Source organism: Lepidochelys kempii, chromosome 20 (genome assembly GCF_965140285.1).
Source record: "Lepidochelys kempii isolate rLepKem1 chromosome 20, rLepKem1.hap1, whole genome shotgun sequence".
Taxonomy (NCBI): Eukaryota; Metazoa; Chordata; order Testudines; family Cheloniidae; genus Lepidochelys; species Lepidochelys kempii.
Genome location: NC_136399.1, coordinates 2464449 through 2484290, shown reverse-complemented (window position 1 = coordinate 2484290; position 19842 = coordinate 2464449). Strand labels below are relative to the sequence as shown.

The 19842-nt window shown below is 51.8% G+C and overlaps 1 protein-coding gene across 13 annotated transcripts in view; it reads right to left on the bottom strand.

Moving 5' to 3' along the window:
• Positions 1-19842, bottom strand: part of IKZF4 (IKAROS family zinc finger 4) — a 74202-nt gene continuing 54360 nt past the window's right edge. For 12 of the 13 annotated variants that reach the window (XM_073319413.2, XM_073319412.2, XM_073319419.2 and 9 more), the window contains 5 exons: positions 17681-17941; positions 17302-17469; positions 7300-7449; positions 5039-5170; positions 1-4305 (listed from right to left, as the gene is read on the bottom strand). In XM_073319413.2, coding sequence (XP_073175514.2) covers positions 3584-4305; positions 5039-5170; positions 7300-7449; positions 17302-17469; positions 17681-17941 — 1433 coding nt within the window. In that variant the 3' untranslated portion in view covers positions 1-3583. The remainder of the gene's footprint in view (positions 4306-5038; positions 5171-7299; positions 7450-17301; positions 17470-17680; positions 17942-19842) is intronic. The other variant, XM_073319416.2, reaches the window with a different exon arrangement.

The following is a 19842-nucleotide window of genomic DNA, read 5'->3' as shown; positions in this document are numbered from 1 at the left end:
ATATGGCAAGAGAAATTATTTCTGAGCATATTTATGAAAAGGGATTGAACTCCAGATCCTGGTATTTTGAGGATTGGACCAGTGCTGAAAAAGAACTGCTAAGGCAGTGACTTTGAAAAGGTTGGCTCTCTCAAATCACTAGGCCTTGAACTGAATGCTCTGAAGTAACGGAATCATGTCATTCTGATTAACATCTTGCTTCTCACTTCAGTTCTGTTCAAAGCAGATGCTAGCCCAAGAACCACTAGAGTTTAAAACCCCCATCGGCAGCTCAGGAATCCCACCTCTTGAGAGGTATAAAGTATGAGGTCAACATGTTCAAACAAGGATGACATCAGGCTCCTAAATCTACACGTCCGCCCCTGAATAAGTAGCTTTATGCTCAAAGGTGCTAGCACCTACAGATCTCTTGGTCTTCAACAGCAGCTGTGGGTGCTCTCCAATTCCAAATAAAAGAAATACAAAAATAGTCAGACCACTTATTTTAGAAGCTTAAGGATTGGGGTTTTCACAGATGCTTGAGGAAATGAAGTGCCCAATTCCCAATGAAAGTCAATGAGAGTTGGGTGCCTTTTGAAAAATCCCAGTCCAAATGTGGAGGTCAGTGCTCAATTTTAGGCAAAATTTTAGTCTCAATCTAACTTTGGTCATGCTCCAGAATGACTGATACAATCAGGCTTTATTTCGCACTTCAGCTGGAAGATGGTAATCAGAATGCTAGGATTTTATGGTCTGTTTTCTTGTGGTCTGCCAGGGCTCAATATGCTTTGGTAGAAACTAGTACAAAATGCTTTCTGAGCCACCACCACTGGCTCTGGAGAAGAGACCAGAAAGGAATAAGTGAGTTTGCACCACAACGGTTATATTTATAAACTGGAAAGGGGGTGTGTGGAGAATGTCTTCTAGGGAACTTTCCTAACCTCCTCGAATGAATTTGAAACATCGCATCAGACATGACATGCCCTTCTGCCCAAGCCGGTCTGTGCCGTCAACGGGCTTCTGCAAAGAAAAACGGCTCTGCGATTTCGTTTCACATCTGGATACACAAACACCGTCAACAGAAAAGCAAGAAGAAGAAAATAAAGAGCAACGAGTGTTGCAACTTGTGAGGTGGTTCTGTTTGTTTTAGTAGAAAAAGAACAAGCCTTTGGTTTAAACCTCAAGGGAGCAGTTTGTTGGGCTGCTGTTGAGTGATTATTTTTATGCATCGTGGGCCTTGGTATAAAGCAGGGTTCCCTCCTCTCACGCCCCTAAGTTATGGCCACTGGAACACAGTCAGGCTCTGGGGTCCTCCCCCACCCCGCGACTCATCTGTTTCCGATGGGCAGCGTTATCCAAGACAGAGCAGTGGGGTTAATCGACACTGTGGCCTACTGACCAATTTATGGCAGGGAAGGGGAATGCACAGTCTCCTACCCCTTTTGTGCACTGTGGCCTGGTGTAACTCTCACGCCCCTTCGAAGTGCAAGTACCATCAGGATCCCAGTTGCAGGGGAGGTGGAGGTTTTTTTCTCTATAAAAATAAAATAATCGTGGGTGCTGCATGTTTCTCTGCCTCCTCTCTGGAGCAGGTGAAAGCCCGGCCATTGGCTACCAACTGCCCATCATTGCATCCCTCCCGCTCTTTGTCCGCGGACTGAACGGACTGTTTTCAAATCCCTCTCACGGGGATCACAGCTAGTTCTAGGATTCTGGGGACCTCCCCCTCATTATTTTGGGGCCTTACACTGCCATGATTTCCTGCTCATCCTCTTACTCTGGGAAGCGACAGCAGAACCCACATCCCCTGCTGGTTTTGCACGTCCCAGAAGCTAGCAGTCACCTTTCCCCATTTCTTGGATGTTTCCCTACAGTACCTGAGCAAGATCCTGGACAATTCCCTCGCTCAGGAGGCTTGAGCACGTACCAGTAGTTAGCAGCCTGCTGGAGCAGACGCAACTCTCAACAGAAGCCACTTCTCTGATGCAGCAAATCCCCCCCCCCACACACACACACTTAACATCACTCTAAAGACACACTCTGCTTACGCAGACGTGCTAGAGACGTAATTTCCACATCCCTCTGCTGTGCCACGCAGCGTCACAACTATTTGTGGGACCAAACGACCCCAAACCAACTCAACAACAAGCTTTCACATTGAAAGTGCAGCTCTTTAGGGCCTATGCAACTGACCCAATTCCTCTGTGCAAATAAGAGCCAGATACGCACTCCCGGGGAAGCTACGGAATCAGATGGCAAAGTGCCCAACAGTGACCCCTGGGGAAAGCTGCTGAAAAGGAAGAAACTTCAACCATGCAGCACAGAATGAAGCGACGGGATTAGGGTTCCTAGGGGCTGACCCGTTTAGCGACCGACCTTCCTTCCCTGGATACTGTCCCCTGCCTGACCCTGACAACAGTTCACTAGGTGACACCACCAAAGTCCTCCTGGGATCAGGTCCAGGTCTCCAGTGCTCAGCAGACGGAGGGGTCATTGCTATGCTTGCTAAAGGAAGCAAAGTGCTTTGGGGGAGCGGGGGTCAGTGACAGGTGCCCAATCCAGGACGGAGGCCTATACCTGTTTCGTACTCACACTTACAAGGCTATTCAAGACACAGGTGTGACAAGGAAGAAGTAATTCAGCCAGTTTCTCCTCAGCTCTCTGGGAGCGGAGTGGGCTGACCACGCCAGTAGATCCCAGCAGGGGAGAACAAAGCCGCCACTCAAAGACGCTTGCTATCCTCCCGGCTAACGTACTTTCATCTCATCACAGGCACAGCTGGATCCCACCCAGACCGTCCAAGTCTTTACCCTCCTACCTCTGATCTGAGACCGAGTTTGTACTTAAAAGCCACGAGCGTCGCAGCCCTGGCAAACGTCCTGCTCAGCTCCACCTTCCTTCAAACAGGTGGCACTGTGATGGCTGCCTACAGGAGACTTCACCACGAAGCTGTCGAACAGCCGCCTTGGGGACAGAGGGCACTATTCTGCGTTCCAGGCAGTTTCATGCCACAGAGATATCACCCATTAAAGCTTGGGGCACGGTCACCCTACGGACCCCTGTGGCTCGCTCGTGGCTTTCCTGGCCAGGGGAGTTCTCTTGACTTTAGCACTGACTCTGAGATTCTCGTCGCCCGACGGTGGCCAGGACTGAAACTGAAAAGAGTTAGAAGGAAGGGGCGGGGGCGAGAGGCTTAAACCGTAAGACGCGTGTGCACGCGTGTGCGTGTTACGTCGACGTGTGCTTGAGGTTTATGTGCTCCTCCCGGCAGAGAGAGAAGTAGATCAAGTCTCTGACAAAAATTCAAAGAGCTTTAGGGAGAGAGTTATAAAGAAATAAAAAGCTTAATAAATAACTAAGGGAGAACCAGGAAAAGCACAAAGAATGTAAAAAATCCGTTAACAATATTTAAATAACTCCGTTTATAAAAAGGCAAATCGTTAAGAGCTCCCCTCGTGATTTTTTTTTTAAATATTTTGTAGCCAAAGTCAGTGCAAAGGAGTATAAAAGAAAAACAGGTCCATGCCCAATGGGAGGGGGCGGAGCTAGAGCCAGGGGGAGGAGTCATGGGGAGATCAGGGCGAAGGGGCAGGATTGAGTTAGCCTACACTTTGTGCTCCCCCCGCACTATATGGGAGGAGAATTCGTACCGATCCTGGCTGTGGTAGCCACAGATGTTGCACTCGAAAGGGTCTCTGAAGCCATGGCAGCCCATGTGGATGGTGAACATCACGTGGTCCAGGAAGAGGATCCGGCAGTGCTCGCACTTGAAGGCTTTCACCTGCTCCCCCTCCTCGTTCACCACACGCAGGATGTCTTTGGCTGAGCTGGGTGTTGCTCGGGCAGCAGGGGTGCCCTCCTGCAGCTTGGGGTCCTCTTTGGCATAGGCTGGGCTCTGCCGACTGCTGGTGCAGTTCCCCACCGGCAGCTGCGAGGTCCTCTCTTCGTGGTTGCTCTCAGTGTCTGTGGAATCCTGGCAGCCGTTGCTGGGTGACACGCCCTGGTCGCGCCCCCGGTACACAATCTGCGCCCCCTCAGGAATGTCCTCGTGGCCTTCAGCAGCTTCTCGGCTCCCCGGGATTTCCAGCCGGCCCGGGATGGGCTGGATCTGGGTGTAGACGGAGCTGATTACAGGTGTGATCTCCGAGATGCAGTTTGTGGAGGGGAGGCGGAGGGGGCGGAGGTGCTCGGCCCCAACAAACGACAGCGAGCTGCCGTAACTGGGGTCGATGGGGTGGTGGGCGGCCACCAGCTCCACATCCTTCTCGAAGCTGGAGTTCACATCGAAGGGGAGGTCGGAGAGGTTGAACCGCATCTGCTTCTCCCCTGGGGGCAAGGAGCAAGGGGTCAGAACCCAGGGCAAGCCCCACACACTCTGCAGAGGGTCTTCGTCTAGAGACGAGCTCCGCTCTGCATGGCTCAACCTGTGATCCCTTCACACTGCAACTCACGCGGGCCTGGGCCTTGGCAGTGACTAGTACTCCTCCCTCTGGATCAGTACCAACCCTCCTGCCCCAGGATGGGGCCAGGGGGAGCGGTGTGTGGAGGGAAGGGTGGCTCAGCAGGGGGTGCTCTCCGCTTTTACAGTATGATCAGGGCCCTGTTGTGCACACACGCTGACTGCAGCGTCTCAGCGTGGTCCAGTGCTGCTGGGGGGCACAGGCTTCCCAGTGAAGGTCCCTGGTCAGCCCTTGGAATTGCACCCCCTCCTCCCAAACGCCCCCGGCAGTTTCGAATGGAGGAATGGTTCTACGCTGCCCCCTTCTGAACACCGCTGTGGTCCCAGTGCAGAACAGGTGCCATGTTGCCCCACCCCCGAGGGGGCTGCATTTCGGGGGGAGGGGGGTGGAAGGATCCCTGTCTGTACAGGACTTTGGGGGCCTGCAGGATGAAAGGCGCTGGGTAAGGTCAGTGGCATTTGTATGTACAGGGCCGTAAGCTCATTCAGAGGGGGCCCCGTAGAAGCGGTCAGTTCCTACACGTAGGGCCAAGGAACTGCTGCCAACCCACCCTCACCTCTCCCTCTGCTCTTCCCGGGAAGCAAAGGGGAGCCCCTTACCCACAAATTTCTGAGGTGTGGAGCGTTTCCGTTTGGTGAGGCTGTTCGCCAGCCGGTCGATAAACGTCGGCCGATCGGACGAGGGGTGAAGCAGAGAATCCGGCACCATCTCCAGGTCTCGCATCTCATCGCCTGCCAAGACAAAGGAAACCCACTCAGCCAATACCCGATGCGGGAGGGGTGAACAGGACCGGGGAGGTCGCTTCCACTCCCCAAGCTGAAGGCAGGGCAGCTGAAGAGTGGGGCACATGGTCACACCTCTCTTTTTATCCACTGCCTCTGGCTCAGTCTGCAAGCCAAACGCTTACCCACTTCTTTCACGGATCAGTCCTCTGACAGCACCACCAGCCACCCACCACACGCTCCTTTGCCTGAGCAGCCTGCCCCGCCTGGCCACGGCTGTGCGGCCCCGTAACCGCTCTGGGGAAGGGACTCTCTGCCCAGCAACGGCGCTAGAGAAGGGCTTTGTGGCAGGAGAGGCGTCTCCACCCCTGCCGGCAATCTGTCTCTCTCACCTTTGCTACTCGGGGGCTGAGATGAGCCAGTTAAAGCGTTACTTACTGACTACGCCCTCACCGGACTGGCATGGCACTTGGTTCTACAACTCCCCCCTTGCCCCGCAGGGAGACCCACTCCCAAGCAGGGCTTTCTGGGCAAAGAGCCGGAGCCCTGCTACTGCCCCCCGAGTGTACGTGGACAGTGCTCCGACAGCACGGGTGGCTGCAGGCTGTTGGGGAAGAAAGGGCATGTGCTGCTCCTCAACTTGCCTTCCCTGCCTGGCCTCCCCAGAGTGCCGGGTCCCAATGTGGCATCCGACTGACCCTTGGTGTTGTGTTTAATTTGGATTGTAAAGGCCTCAGCAGAGCCCTGCCCTTCCTGTAGCTGTGAAGTACCACCTATGTCTCTGGCAGCCTAGGAACAATAACGATGGTACAGAAAATTGGAACTACAAAGAGGCTGATAGAATCTCAGACAAACTGGCCTTGTAGCTAACATTCAGTGCAGCATCAGATCTGCCCTCTCTCCAGGGGATTACCCTGCCCTGGCTGGGGAGAGCCACGGAGCAGGTCCTGGAGATCTGCAAAAAGAAAGCTTCACCATAAGCTGGCTGCCCCCCTTCGACAGCCCGTCAGCCAGGTTAGACTTCGCTAGCAGGGCGGGTCTTTATGATCTTTAGGGTTGACTTTTCCTTTGAACCAAGGTGCAGATGTTGAAACTAGCCCGCTCATACGAGCTGAGCACAAGTTTCAGTTCCACAGAGCTGATGGAGACGCACAGAAAAGCGTGTGAGAGACACACCCACAACGCCAGGCCTGTCCCGTGGGGCAGGTTGGCGTATGGGGAACTGGTGTGCAAAGGAAGACGTGCACAGATTCTGTTTTGGCCCAACGTGGTCTGGATGCAGAATGATCTCCTGACCACGGAGGGGCCATTCTGGGAGCTGGAGGTGCTTTACACACTGCTGGAGGCTGTTAGTTTGGTGTGGATCAATTTGGAGATTTTCCAGTCGTTCGCAAGACTCCTGCTTTGTAAGGTTCAATTCTTTGCTTACTGAGCATCTGCTGTAACAGAGCCCAGGAAGGGCCACACTGGGTCAGAGCAATGGTCTGTCTAGCCCAGTGTCCTGTCTTCCAACAGTGGCCAATGCCAGGTGCCTCAGAGGGAATGAGCAGACCAGGGTAATCATCGAGTGATCCATCCCCTGATGCAAAGGGAGGCTAGAGCATGGTTCTGCACAGTAAAGTTCTGTTTGTTACTGGGAAATGCTTTAAGGTGTTTTCTCCTAATAGAATTATTTATAAAAGGATGTAAGGTTATGCTCCAAACGATCAACTTCACCAAATGACAGGCTCTGGGCAAGGGGATGTTCATAACGAGGGAATACTTTGCACTTACTTGGGCCGCAATATTAAGAATTTGTGCACGCGTAGCACTGTCCATCCCAGGGTCCCTAGAGCATTTTGATTTAAATAAACCTCAATTAATTACGCCCTCCTGCTTCCAAGAGCCATTATCCCATTAAAGAAATGGGAGGTGACGTGTCCCAATGGTTCCTAATCTAGAGTCAGTGGTGGAGCTGGGAACAGAACCCCGGAGTCCACACTCCCCATTTTCTACTCTAACCGCTAGGCCACATGCCCTTCTACAGCCAGGAAGAGAAGCTAGAAGTCCTGACTCTCTCCCCTGCTCTAAGCACTAGATGTCCCAGCGGGTGCCTGGGACTAGCTAGTCACTCGCCGGTTACTGGACAACGTACTGACCTGGCTGGCCGGCCAGCGGCCGCGGTTCAGTGTTCAGACTCTGCAGATAGCTGTGGCAGCGCTCCTTGTGCTCCTCCAGCGTGCTCTGCTGCTTGTAGCTCCGGCCGCAGTAGTTGCATTTGTAGGGCTTGCCGACTGTGGGGGAGGAGACTGGAAAAAATGAAAAAACAGATCCTGGCCATCAAAACAGACATTACACAGAAACCCAGATATTACCCGGAAGCTGTCACAGCTACGTGCGGGCCAGCCACATGCTGCAGCAACTCAGATGGGTTAAGGGCGTACCATGGCTGGGACCGAAGCAGACAGACACAGAGCAGGCGGATTTGCCAAGGAGTGGATACTGATGTGCAAGGTCACTGAGTAATCGAAGCACCTCTTGGCGTTTGATGCCACAGCACGTCTGCGCTGGGCACCAAATCGGTCAGGCCCTTCTTGCAGACTCCAAACGGACCCTTCACATGTTTCTCCTCCTCTACATTTTAGTCCGTAACAGCTTTTATAAAATAACTTTACTAAGTTTATCCAATGCATCAGTTAGTGTCTCACGTACGTGTCAGATTTAAAATGATGCTGTTTTGAACCAAGAGCTGATGAGATGTTTCCTCCAAAATAAACGAACACGCCAGTATGCCTGGCCTAGTCCTCGTAGGAGGCAGGCAAGCTCGATCCCTTCTTTACAGATCAGGTCCAACACAGCTAAGATGTCTCACTGAAGACTGCAGCAATTTAAGAAGAGTCAGGACCTCAAACCCAGGCCACTCACCTGGCTCTAATCATTGGGCGAACGGCCTTTCCAGAGCCAGGATCAGAACCCAGGAGTCCTGCCCCCCAAGCTCCTGATCTAACCAGGCTCCTTCACATCATCCCAAACACAATGTTACTGAATACGTTCCAGTGGCTCTCACTTCCTTTTGTTGAAGGTTTCTCTCCTCCCAAGCAGTCTTCACCCAGCAACAAGGCATCAGACGCTCCTGGATTTTGAAAGGGGAGGGGAAGGTTTGAGCTTGTGGAGTGCTGATTCAGGACACCAGCCTCCTCTGACCCGTCCTTTACTGGTGCATGCTTTGTTCTCTAACAGCTGGCCAGCCACACTGTCCTGCCCCTCTTGCATAAGTGTGGCTGGTCTGCAGGATTGGACCCTGGAAGCCAGGGCAATATTTAAAAATGCTGCTGGAGCCCTGCTGGAAATCCCCAATGCTTCGTTACATCTCTCAGCACACCCGCGCCAGGCCTGTTGCAGCTCACTGCAGAACGGTCGGCCGTTTTTGACTGGTGACTGATTGCTGCCGAGAGCCTGTGGGCTCCGAAAGCACTGGTAAGAGAAGTGCTTAGGGATGGGTCCAGGGCAACACTCTCACCTCTGCTAATTTTCCCATTGATGGCTGATGGTTATCTCCGGTTCGGCCACTCGGTTCTGCTCCATGAGGGTCGACAGACACAGCAGAGCCATTGAACGTTTTGGGCCACACTAGCCGGGCATACAGCAGGTTGCACTGATGAATTAGTATGGAACTTTTAGCTGAGTACTTCAAGAGGCAGACAGATTTGCAGATATAATCGTGACAGCCATCCTAGATACCCCAACCCCTGAGCAGCTGTTGCAGTCTGTGCTGAGGACGGGGAAGCACTTTTGCATTGTTTTAAGACAATTGGCTGTATTATGATGAATCCTGGTGCCGGGGAGCAGGCAAGGATGGAGCTGCATTTTGCTAGGCATTGTACAAACAGAGCAGGGGATGGTTCTTGCCCAGAAGAACTTCATCGACACAGGCAGCACAAAGGGGGATACAAACCCAAGCAGAGCAATCCATGGGATGGCGGCAAACGTCACATGAGCTCCATTTGGGGAGGGGGGTTCGGCAGGCAGGAATACGCTCAATGGAAGGAAAAGGGAAGGGAGAAGGGGGCAGCTCATGGGAGGAGAAGGGAAGATGGGCCAGAGGTGGAGTTTGTGGATGTGAATCCTGCAGGTGAATGTAATACGCCTTCTGGGACTCATTCACTCTTAGCAGCAATGCTCACAATCTTTTATCCCCATATGTGTGGGGCACGGGCCCCTAGCTGCTCGTTCCTCTCAGCCAAGAGATCGCAAGTGTTTGATGTCAGAGGAGTCTGGAAGCTGCCCAGATCCTGCACTGCTGGTGTAGTGGCCACAGAAGCTATTTATTAAGTCCCGCCAGAGGATGATTTTGGCCCCCTACTGCCCAGGAGGGAGCAGTTCCGCAAAGAGCAGGCCTTTTCCTACGAAGACGTTCTAGGGAGCGTGGAGCTTCCCTGAAACCCTTCAAAGGCCTTTTACACGAGTTCTAGGTAAGCGGTAACCATCACAACGCTCGACACGCCGCCTGACAAGCCCTGTGCTCTGAAGCAGAGGGGCTGAGCGTACCACCACGGCAGCTAACAGTACTTTGGACCAGACGCCCACTAAGCATGTTAGTGACAAGCTGCCTCCCCGTGTCATAGCTGAAAAAAACCCAAAGGCCCTGAGGTTATGCAGCAAGTCAGCAGCGGAGCTAGGAACAGAACTCGGGAGGCCTGACTCCCAGGCCTCCTGCTCTAACCACTAAGCCACGCTTTGACCTTTGCCGAACGCTCAGCAGGAAAGGGAAGCCCGTTCCCGAGACGAGGGGGCGCAAACAGGGCACCGCTAAGGAACTGGAACGTGCCATTACCGCCGATGGAGAGATGCACCACAGGGAAGAGTGTGGTCTGATGGGTACAGCGAGGGACTGCAAGTCAGGATTCCTGGGTTCCCTTTTAGACTGGAGCTAGAGTAGTATTCTGCTTTGCAGTCGACTTCTCTGAAATTGTGAAGTGCGCGCGAGGGTGGCGGGGGGATTCCTAGGTTTTTAGCCAACTACCAGAGTAATAGTCGGATACCGGCCCCATTTGCGAGACTCAAACGCCTTGCCAGAGTTCTCTGAACCATTCAGAGGAAGTGCCTGCGTGGAACGAAACTGTCACTCATCAGATATGGTGGCACCTGCGTCACGAATGCACCATCTTGGGGTCTGAGGCTCCGGTGGAGTTTTTCCCTCGCTGAAACCGCCATGCTCAGACCTGCCCGAACCAGACTTATTGAGTCACGTTACAAAAAACGGTTATTTGTTTTGCAACGTGTGGTTTAACCTTTAACTACTCTGATTTTTCAAGAAAAAAAATGATTGCTATCCCCCTATCCGCTCACGCAGCTTTACTATGTCAAGTTTTGCTCTCTCATAAAAATCACTTCCTATGTATAAAGCTTCTTTCACCGGAGGACCTCAAGGGTACTTCGCACACCTTAGGTAAGCCTCAAGCTTCTGGGACCAGGGCCAGTATGGTTACCCCCACCTTACAGAAGGTGGAAACTGAAGCACAGAGCTAGGAAGTGAGGTCAGAGAGTCAGTCAGTAACCACATCCTAGGTCAGCACTTGGTAAATTTAAAAATTCTAGCCAGAGACCTGAGCTCATCTCAGGCCCTTCCCCACTCCTTATGAAATACTCCACACTGCAGACAGGGCCCCAGGACGTGAGTTACTAGTCAAATCTTTCTCACCTTCAGTTGCATGTTAGTTCCAAGGTGCCCAGGTGGGCAAGAACCAAAATTTAGACAGAATAGAAAAGCCGATCCCCTTGTGGGAGTTTATTGCTGTGGAGGTCAACTACATTCGAACTGCGTTCGTGACGCAGACGCCACTGTATCTGATGAGCGACACGTTCATTCCACCCATGCACTTCCTATGAATGGTTCAGAGAACTCTGGCAAAGCATTTCAGATTCTAGTAACTGGGGCCAGAATCAGAGTATTACTCTGTTCGTTGGCGAAAAACACAGGACCCCAAGCTCCGCCCACTCACACCTCCACTTCACAATCTCAGAGTAGAAGACTGCAAAGCAGTTTACAATGTAATGTAATTGTAACTAAATTATAAAATTTGCAGATGACACCACACTGGGAGGGTTGCATGCATTTTGGAGGACAGGTTTAAAATTCAAAATGGCCTTGACAGATTGGAGAATTGGTCTGAATTCAACAAGATGTAATTCAATAGAGACAAGTGTCAAGGACTTCAATTTGGAAGGAAAAATCAAATGCACAAACTACAAATGGGGGGAATGACTAGCTAGGTGGTCGGACTGCTGAAAAGGATCTGGGGGCTCTAGTGGACCAGGAACTGAATAGGAGTCAACAAGGCAATGGACTTGCAAAAGAGGCTAATATGATTCTGGGGTGTTTTAACAGGAGTGCTGTATGTAAGCCACAGGACCTAATTGTCCCGCTCTACTCAGTACTCGTGAGGTCCCAGCTGGAGAACTGCCTCTAGTCCTGGGCACTGCACTTTAGGAAAGATGTTGACAAACTAGAAAGAGTCGAGAGGAGAGCAACAAAAACTTCTACCAAAAACCTGCCCTGAGGAAAGGTTACAAATCCCGGGCAGGTTTAGTCTGGAGAACAGACGACTGAAAGGGGACCTGAGAACAGCTTCCAATACATGAATGGCTGTTACAAAAAGGACGGGGATCGATTGTTCTGCAAGTCCACTGAAGGCAGGACAAGCAATGGGCTTAATCTTCAGCAAGGGAGACATCAGGAAAACCTTTCTAACTCTAAGGGGAGTTAAACTCTGGAATAGGTTTCCATTGTTGGAAGCTTTTAAAAGCAAGTTGGACAAACACCTGGCGGGGCTGGTCTAGGTTTACCTGGTCCTGCCACAGTGCAGAGGCTGGACTTGCTGACCACTCTAGGTCCCTGCCAGCCCCGCATTTCTATGATTCTACACTTGAAATGGAGAAAGGTACGAGTCACACACAGGACACTGCAGGAAATGTCTGGCTTTGGATTCTAATAGAGGGAAGTTATGTGCAACTGTCGGGCTCTTGGGAAGATGCCAAATACAACCTGAGCATCACAACATTTGGACACCTGGTAATTCAACACCCAGACCCCAAGGAAGCCTCTGTCCCAGCAAAGCCACAATGAGTAAGTTTGCAAAGCCATTGTTTGACTGCTGTGAGTAGGAACTGACCAACATGGAACTGGCTTGTAGTCCAGGGACCAAATTCAGCCTTGGGGTAAAGGGTGAGGCATCTTCACAAAGCCCACGAGGTTTACACCATTGCTGTGGTTATACAGGGAGAGGATGGATGGGTTTGGACCTGGATCTCCAGGGGACTGGCCCCATCCCAGACAAAGTGGTGCAACTAAGTCCAAGATCTTCACCAATATTGCATGTCAGGAGCAGATGGCCACTTGTTAATGCCCTACACAATGAGAAAGCAAGTGTCATCTCCACACTTGGCTTCCTCTCTGATTTCCCCAGCTTCAGTGCTGGATCAAACCTCAGTCCAGGCTACTGGAACTAAGACGTCAGTGTTATTTTCAGCCTGAAAACACCTACTTACAAATCACTTCGGAGGAGTTGATTGCAGCTGTAAACCCCTTCCTTCCTCCCCAACTAAACAGCATTATTTTCATACAGCAACTAAAAATCTGTTTAACCCAGCCGTGAGGGAGACCGGCTAATGTAGTCTGCAACCACAGACAGACAACTTTGTGTTAGAAACATGAATTTATTTCCCAAATCTTTAGCTATTTAGATGCTAGTGACTTGACTAAAAGTTGCATTGCCTCTCATTAGTCTAGTGCTCTCAAAGCTCTTATGTAAAATAGATCCCTGACTGGCTTGGTTTGTTTGTTTTTAATCTGCATTTATTTTTGGCTTCACAAAAATCTTTTGAAAACCAGGCTGGGGTCTTGAGTTGGGTTTTCTAGGCCAGAGTTTTGAAGCTCTAGGATGAAAAGCCCCACAGTTAATTTTCCCTTCTGGGGGAATCTGCCCTTAGATCCAACTCTTTCCTCTCTCTGCTGACCTGGCCTGTATTGCAGGGTGCTCTGGACAGACCACTCCCAGTTCTTCACAAAGTGATGGCAGAACACACATGACCCAGACCAGCTCCTGTTTGCAAAGGAGTCTGGGTTTCAGCATTCATTTGCCACAACACTGGTACAGGTCTCAGAGCACAAACCTGTTATTTCCTGGGCTGAGCCTCCTCACACACCCTTGCTAACATACCTCGGCTCTGTCCAGTATCAGCCGCTTACTCTCCTGGGACCAGCCTTCACCCGAGTAGAGAATAAGTATCACTCTATGGTCACATGGGGGGAATTTGTGACAAAGAGGCAGAATGATGTAATGGTTAGAGAACTGGATTTCTGGGTTCTATTCCCAAGTCTTCCACTCATTGGCTTTGTGACAAGTCACTTCATTTCTCTTCCTCAGTTTATGCAGCTGAAAAACAGGTTCAGTACCACTTACCTACTTTACAGGACTGCTGGGCATAGAGCCTCCCTCCCGCCACCCTTGCTTTCATCGGTCATGGACTGAACGCTCTTTTGGCCGGGGACCAGCTCTCGTTCAATCATCTGTAAAGCACCTAACGCACGGCTGGTGGCAAGCGAACGCAATGTAACGATTTCAAGGAAGTAAGGGGGTTATTTTGACTGTCCAGTCTCTCAAAATCCTGAGTGGGGCAGGGGGGTTTCTTCAGGAAAGGCTCTACAGTAAGCAGGGAAAAGCTCTCATGTGAACACAGGCTCCGCGAGGAGCAGCAAATGCTAAAACAGAAGGCGGTCTCCAGGGATGGGAGTCTCATCACAGCTGTCCCATGCGTGGGATGCGGCTTCTGATCTGTTTCAGAACGACGCGGCACGTTTGATCTAGATTTTAAAACCTCACTCTTTTGGACAGCTTATCTTCAGAGACTACAGCCTGGGCATGCCCAAGGGGGACAGCATGAAACGCACATGCCTTTAACCAAGGGGGTGGGAGGAAAACCAGCCCCCAGTTCCTTTCCAGGAAGGCAGGACAGCCCCCTTTCTGTGGCTGAGAAATCCACACACTGACGAGACTTTTTCTTAATAATTAGGTGTTCTAAAGATTCATGTTTGCTATTCTAAACCAGACCAGGGCCTGTCCTATTTCCATGCCTGATACAAGAAGAACTAAGGCTCTAAAGGACCCTTCCTGTGCCACGAGTGCAGCCCTGCAACTGCACCAGCTGGCCTCTGAAGCACAGGAAGGAGACATGGGTTTGAATCCTGCCTTCACGACAAGAACGTCACGAGGGACTCTGCTACTGCCAATCTGTTTGATGTGGAAAGTGCATGAGTGGCAGGACAAAACCCTACCATCAATGGATAGTCTCAGGGGAGACGTGAAGTAGCCACCCTCTCTGACTTGAATGGCTGATCTGTGTAGCATCTAACTGGGGATGTTTGGCGAGTCTTTGCTTAAGAGGAGGCATGGCCTAGAACAGGGATGAACCCTTTGCCCTGCTTCTACCTGCATGTTGCCAGGGAACAGCCAGGGCAACCAGCTCCTTTTCACATGCGTCATGTTCACGTTAAGGAGAACAGATGAGAGCCTTGGTGCTCGCAGTGCAAAGCTCAGAGCCAACATGACCCACGGAGCCAAGCCACTGCTGGATCCCTTGCCAGGGGCCTAATTCACAGCCACACGCTACAAGATGCAACTGGTTAAGGCTGGTCATTTCACCTTTATGCACACCCAGCTCCCAAAATGGGGCTGAGTGACACAGTGCAAAAACCAACCTATGGAACTCACTGCCCCAATGTATCACTAAGGCCAAGAGCTTAGAGAACTAAAACAAAAACATTCATATAGATAATGAGACCTTCCAGGTACAACAGAGAAAATAAGACAAACAGGAACCCTCATGCTTCAGGGCATATGCCAGCCACTCAGGCAGTAACCTCCCTCAAGGGCAAAATTATTCTGTAATTGTCCACTAGTGGATTCCCTGAACCAAGTGGCCCTGGCCACTGCTGGAGACAGGGTATCAGTTTAAACAAGGACCACAGGTCTGGTCCTGTATGGCAATTCCTGTGCTCCACTCTCTCGCCAAAATACTGCACTTACTGACCCTTTCTGAAGCTGCTTGTTAGCAGCCCCACCTCAGGGACAACAGAGAGACCTGCTCGGGCTGCGACACACACACAGAGCAAGTGTCAAAGCACTTTGTTCTGCTATTTTTAAGTCCCATTTTTGTAACTCTTCCCCTGTTCGGAAACAAACAGCACCAGGTAAGATGGAACTCAGCTGGTGCCGAGCTTGGCAGGTACCTCCCAGCCTGCTCCCTAGCAGATCGAGCGGAGCCGTCATTACTAGCTGTCGCCATGAACAACCAGGAGAAGCTGGGGCTGGAAGGGAAGGCAACAGCTGGTGTTGATTGCTGTAGACTGAAGGCCTCTTCAGGATGATGAAGGCATCAAGGCAAACAGGCCACAGCTCAGCCAGCCCTGGCACTGTACAGCGGTCTGGGTGCAGAGAAGAGAGCTCTTGCTGCTGCCTGGCTTTTCTCAACCTCCAAATGAGCCTGGATAAACCAGACAGGCTCTTTGCTCCCTCTGGAATGAGGCTCATTAAGGTTTCTGCTCCCAGCCATTGACTTATTTTATTTTTATTTAATTTTTTTGGCAGGGACGGTCTGGGGGAAAGGATCTTCTTGTTACTGGCTCCCTGTTATCCCTGCAGCCGTAAGACACTAATCTCACTTCATGCTGGTGGGTGAAACTGACCAAGTACAGCGTCAAGATGGTCAGAAAAGAATCGTTACAATAGAAATGTCCGCCACATTCAGTCCAGCGTTTCACCAGCAAGTTGACTTCGTTTTGCTCAGTTACGGTTTACGCAGAGACACCAGAGTCTGTTCCCTGTCCTGCAGAAACATCCAGAGATGCAACAGGCTCAAACCCACTAACTTGCTGTAAAACCCACCACAGACAGAGCACTGAAATGCAGCCAGTCGTGGGTTAATCAGAGATCAGTCCCTGGGCGGGGGTTCCTGCTCTGGGGTTGCTGGTGCCTCACGTTTCTCAGATGCCCCTTTGGCATCTTCAGGCAAGTCACCAATGGAACCTGACAGGTTCCCAAAAGATGGGGAGACAAAGCCCCCAGCCCCAGTGAAAGGAAAGCTTGGGGGCTGCAACATGAGGCTCCTGGCGTGGGGATGTTAAGATAATCAGGGCTCTCCGTCAATGCCATGGAAGGGAAAGAGTTCTGTGGCAGCTCAGTAAAGGACCCCGGGCAAGACCCCGATCAGAAAAGTTCCTGCAGAGGTTGCTTTTTGCAGCCCCCTTGAAGAGAAAAGAAGAGAAAAGAGAAGGAAGCTGGCACACGAGACTCCTGTTTCCCTTTGGCACTCAAAAGGTTAAATGGGAGAGAGTCACAGATGGCTTCAAACACCTGTGTGAACTTTAAAACCCCACAGACACTCCTGCACACAAGTCAAAGGAAAACGAGCGGAGCTCTGAGGGAACTGGTATCTTTCACTCCCACCCCACGCCCTCTCAGCCAGCTGTTACATCATGGAACCAAAGGGGAAAAGCCCCATCTCAAATGCCACATTGAAAAGGACACTGTCAAAACACCAACAGAAAACCCCAGCGGCTTGTTTCCACTGGATAGGGCCAGCCCAGCACCTGCAGCTGGTAGGAGCCAGAGCGAGGACGCCAGCATGAACAACATGAAGGCAATCCCGGGGGCTCTCCTCTGCAATCTAGAGGTGCGGCCCCCAGACAGAAACCATTTTGTTTTCAGTCCGTTCAGGGAAGTTCCCAGACTCTTGGCAAGACACCAGCGGGGCTCCCACTGCACCAAACTCACCGGCTCAGCGGACTGAGGCAGAGACACAAAGTGACTCACTCAAAGCCATGGAGCCAGTTGGGAAGTTAGGCCGACACAAGAGGAAGGCTGGGTCAGCGGTTCAAACGCCAGCCTGGGACACGGGTTCAAGTCCCTGTGTGATCATGGGCGAGGCTCTTACTCTCTCTGGATCTCAGTTCCCCTCTGTGAACAGCAGCACTTCCCTCCCTCGCAGCAGGGAGGTGGTGTGGAGAGATACACTGATCACTGGGAGGTGCTCGGACACTCTGGTGATGGGGGAGCAGACTAGGCTAGATGGAACCCAGGAGTCCTGCCCCCCGAGCTACCCACCTGAGTGTGTGCGGAGGTGGCCGGTGAGCGCGTCTCTCCGGCGGCAGGCGTAGTTGCAGAAGGGACATTTGAAGGGCTTCTCGCCAGAGTGCAGTTTGATGTGCCGCAGGAGGTTCCCCTTCTGGGTGAAGGAGGCTCCACACTGGTTGCAGTGGAACGGTCTCTCTCCTGAAACGCAAGCAGCTCGTGAGACACCTGCCCCTGCAGGGTGGGTTACGAAAACCTTCATGTTTGCCCTGAAATGTCATGCTGGGTGAGGGGGGTCAGACTGACAGCCCGGCAGGGAACACATCCCGCCCCCCCCAGGCCCTCTAGGTGGGAGCACTGTTAAGTGCCCACAGCCCATTCAGTCCTGAGCATCTCTGCCCCGACCACCTACCCGTGTGGCTCCGTTTGTGCACCATCAGCACGTTGGGGCCGATACACACCATTCCGCAGATGTCACATTTCAGCTTGCCATTGGGTAGCCGGATGCCGCCAGGAGAGTGAGGCTCCTGCCCTGTGCCATCACAGTACCCCAGGGGCTCAGAGAGGGAGTCCTCCACAATCACACTGTCCTCTTTCTCGATGAGGCGGTCGTCCTGTGACAGCAGCCTGCTGGCTTCTTCATCACTGTACATTTCCACCTTGATAGAGTTTGCTGCAGGGGGATGGGAGGGACAATACATAAATATACAGTGAATGGAACACACTCAATAGGCCATTTAAAACAACTAATATCACTGACATTCTGTGAGTCATGGCAAAGAAAACAGGGAAGAAAGTTAAATGAGTTGCTTGGCAGCAACACAACTGGTTAAGGGTGCATAAGGACACCGCTCCCCATGGTACTGCCTAGATTGCTCCAATTTCCACAGGAAAACTCAGCAACCTCCCATCGCAGGACATTAAAGAAACGATGGCTCATGGGAGCCAAGAATCACGAGACAACAAGTAGAAACACAACAGGAAAGTGGCCAGATGGAACAAGAAACTTCTCTGTTTTCGATAGTCAGGGCTGGCAAGTAGTGCCGAGAGACCATTGCCGGGTTGAGAAGGGTCACTCGAGAAGAAGCGGAAGACTATGGGTTCCGAGAGCAGTCACCGGGCAAGACACCACGTCTGCGCGCTGGCAGCGGAATGAGAGCTTTGCTGGGCAGCCGCATGGCAGAGCCAGCAAAATCACATCACCCCAGAACATTTGCATGAGAATGAAGGGATGGCTTGTGTCATTTAAACTTGTATGGCACGCGATCCATCACATAGTTAAAAGTAGGAAAAGGGAGCAAGGCCATGCACCGAGCGCCTGAAGCCAAATGCTCCACTTTCCCACTAGGGACGGCCAAGCTGTCAGAGCAGGCCTTGAAATGCACGTGTCCAGCGTAGGACATTCATGTAGTGCTTTGCGTCAATGTCACACTCGCAAGGGAACTCCGCAATTCAAGTGGCAATTCCCTGAAAGTTGACAAGAGTGTGAGCAGCCACACGACACTAACATGAACAACGAAAGGGAACATGGATGCAGACATCCCCAGTGGGGGTACTAGGTAGCTACAATGGTAGATGCTCTGCAATAGGGCCCTGGGTTACTAAAAAGGTCTTGGAACAATCCAGAGCCTCTGGAAAAAAGGCGCGTTGTGGTAAGCCGGGGAAAGACACATGAATGGTGCGGGCCATTATGGAGGAGAGGTCTACAAATGGTGGCTGGCCAGACTGGCCAGGGGCTAGTGAAATACACTTTCAGAACCAAGAGGGAGAAGGGCTGGGGCCATGGAAAGGGATCCTGCTGCATGAGAGCACTTCTGGAAGTGGGGCTACACTGTACGCCCCTGCCCCTCACCCTGAGGGAATGAGGAGGAGAGTGCTGGCCACAGAAGTTTATGGGGACAGTTAGCCGTACTGATCTGCCTGGCTCTTTGTTGCTGCCAAGGTAATCTATACAGCACGGTTTGGGGGGTTTCTAACTGACACCGCACAGTGTGCCTGATCTCCAGCGCATTTCCCAGCCCCCCCGGTTGCAAGCTGCGTCTGTGCACGCGTCTCCTGGTTGCTACCTTTCTTCGCTTCTCCAGCATCACAGGCCGAGACTGGAAATCGGAACGGCGGTGCCAGCCGTGACCTACATTCCCAGCTATTCTAATGATCTGTGGAATGCCACAGATCAAACAGTCCTTCAGAAGACACAAGGCAACTGGACAGCGATAGCTCCCTGCTTATTTTGTTGACAGCAAGCTAGAGCCTGGTGGGCAGAGGAAGGCCTGGGTCTCCCTGTCCCCAGCCTGCTCCTTCCTGAACAGTTTCTGAGCATTTCTCTCCAGATCTTTGGTGCTTTCAGCCCATCCTGGGACAGGTAGTTTTCAGAGTGCCTGAGGAGACGGAAGAGAGCACCTCAGTTCATTAACGCTAGTCACACCCTTAACAAGACACAGCGTCTCCATCTGGGTGTCGTTAGCCTCACGTGAAGTGTGTTTCACCTGGAGAGGAAGGTCTGTGCATGACTCAGTTTAGAAGTTTCCTGCTGTTTTAAGCCATCCCCATCAGCCAAGAACTAGAGGGAATTCC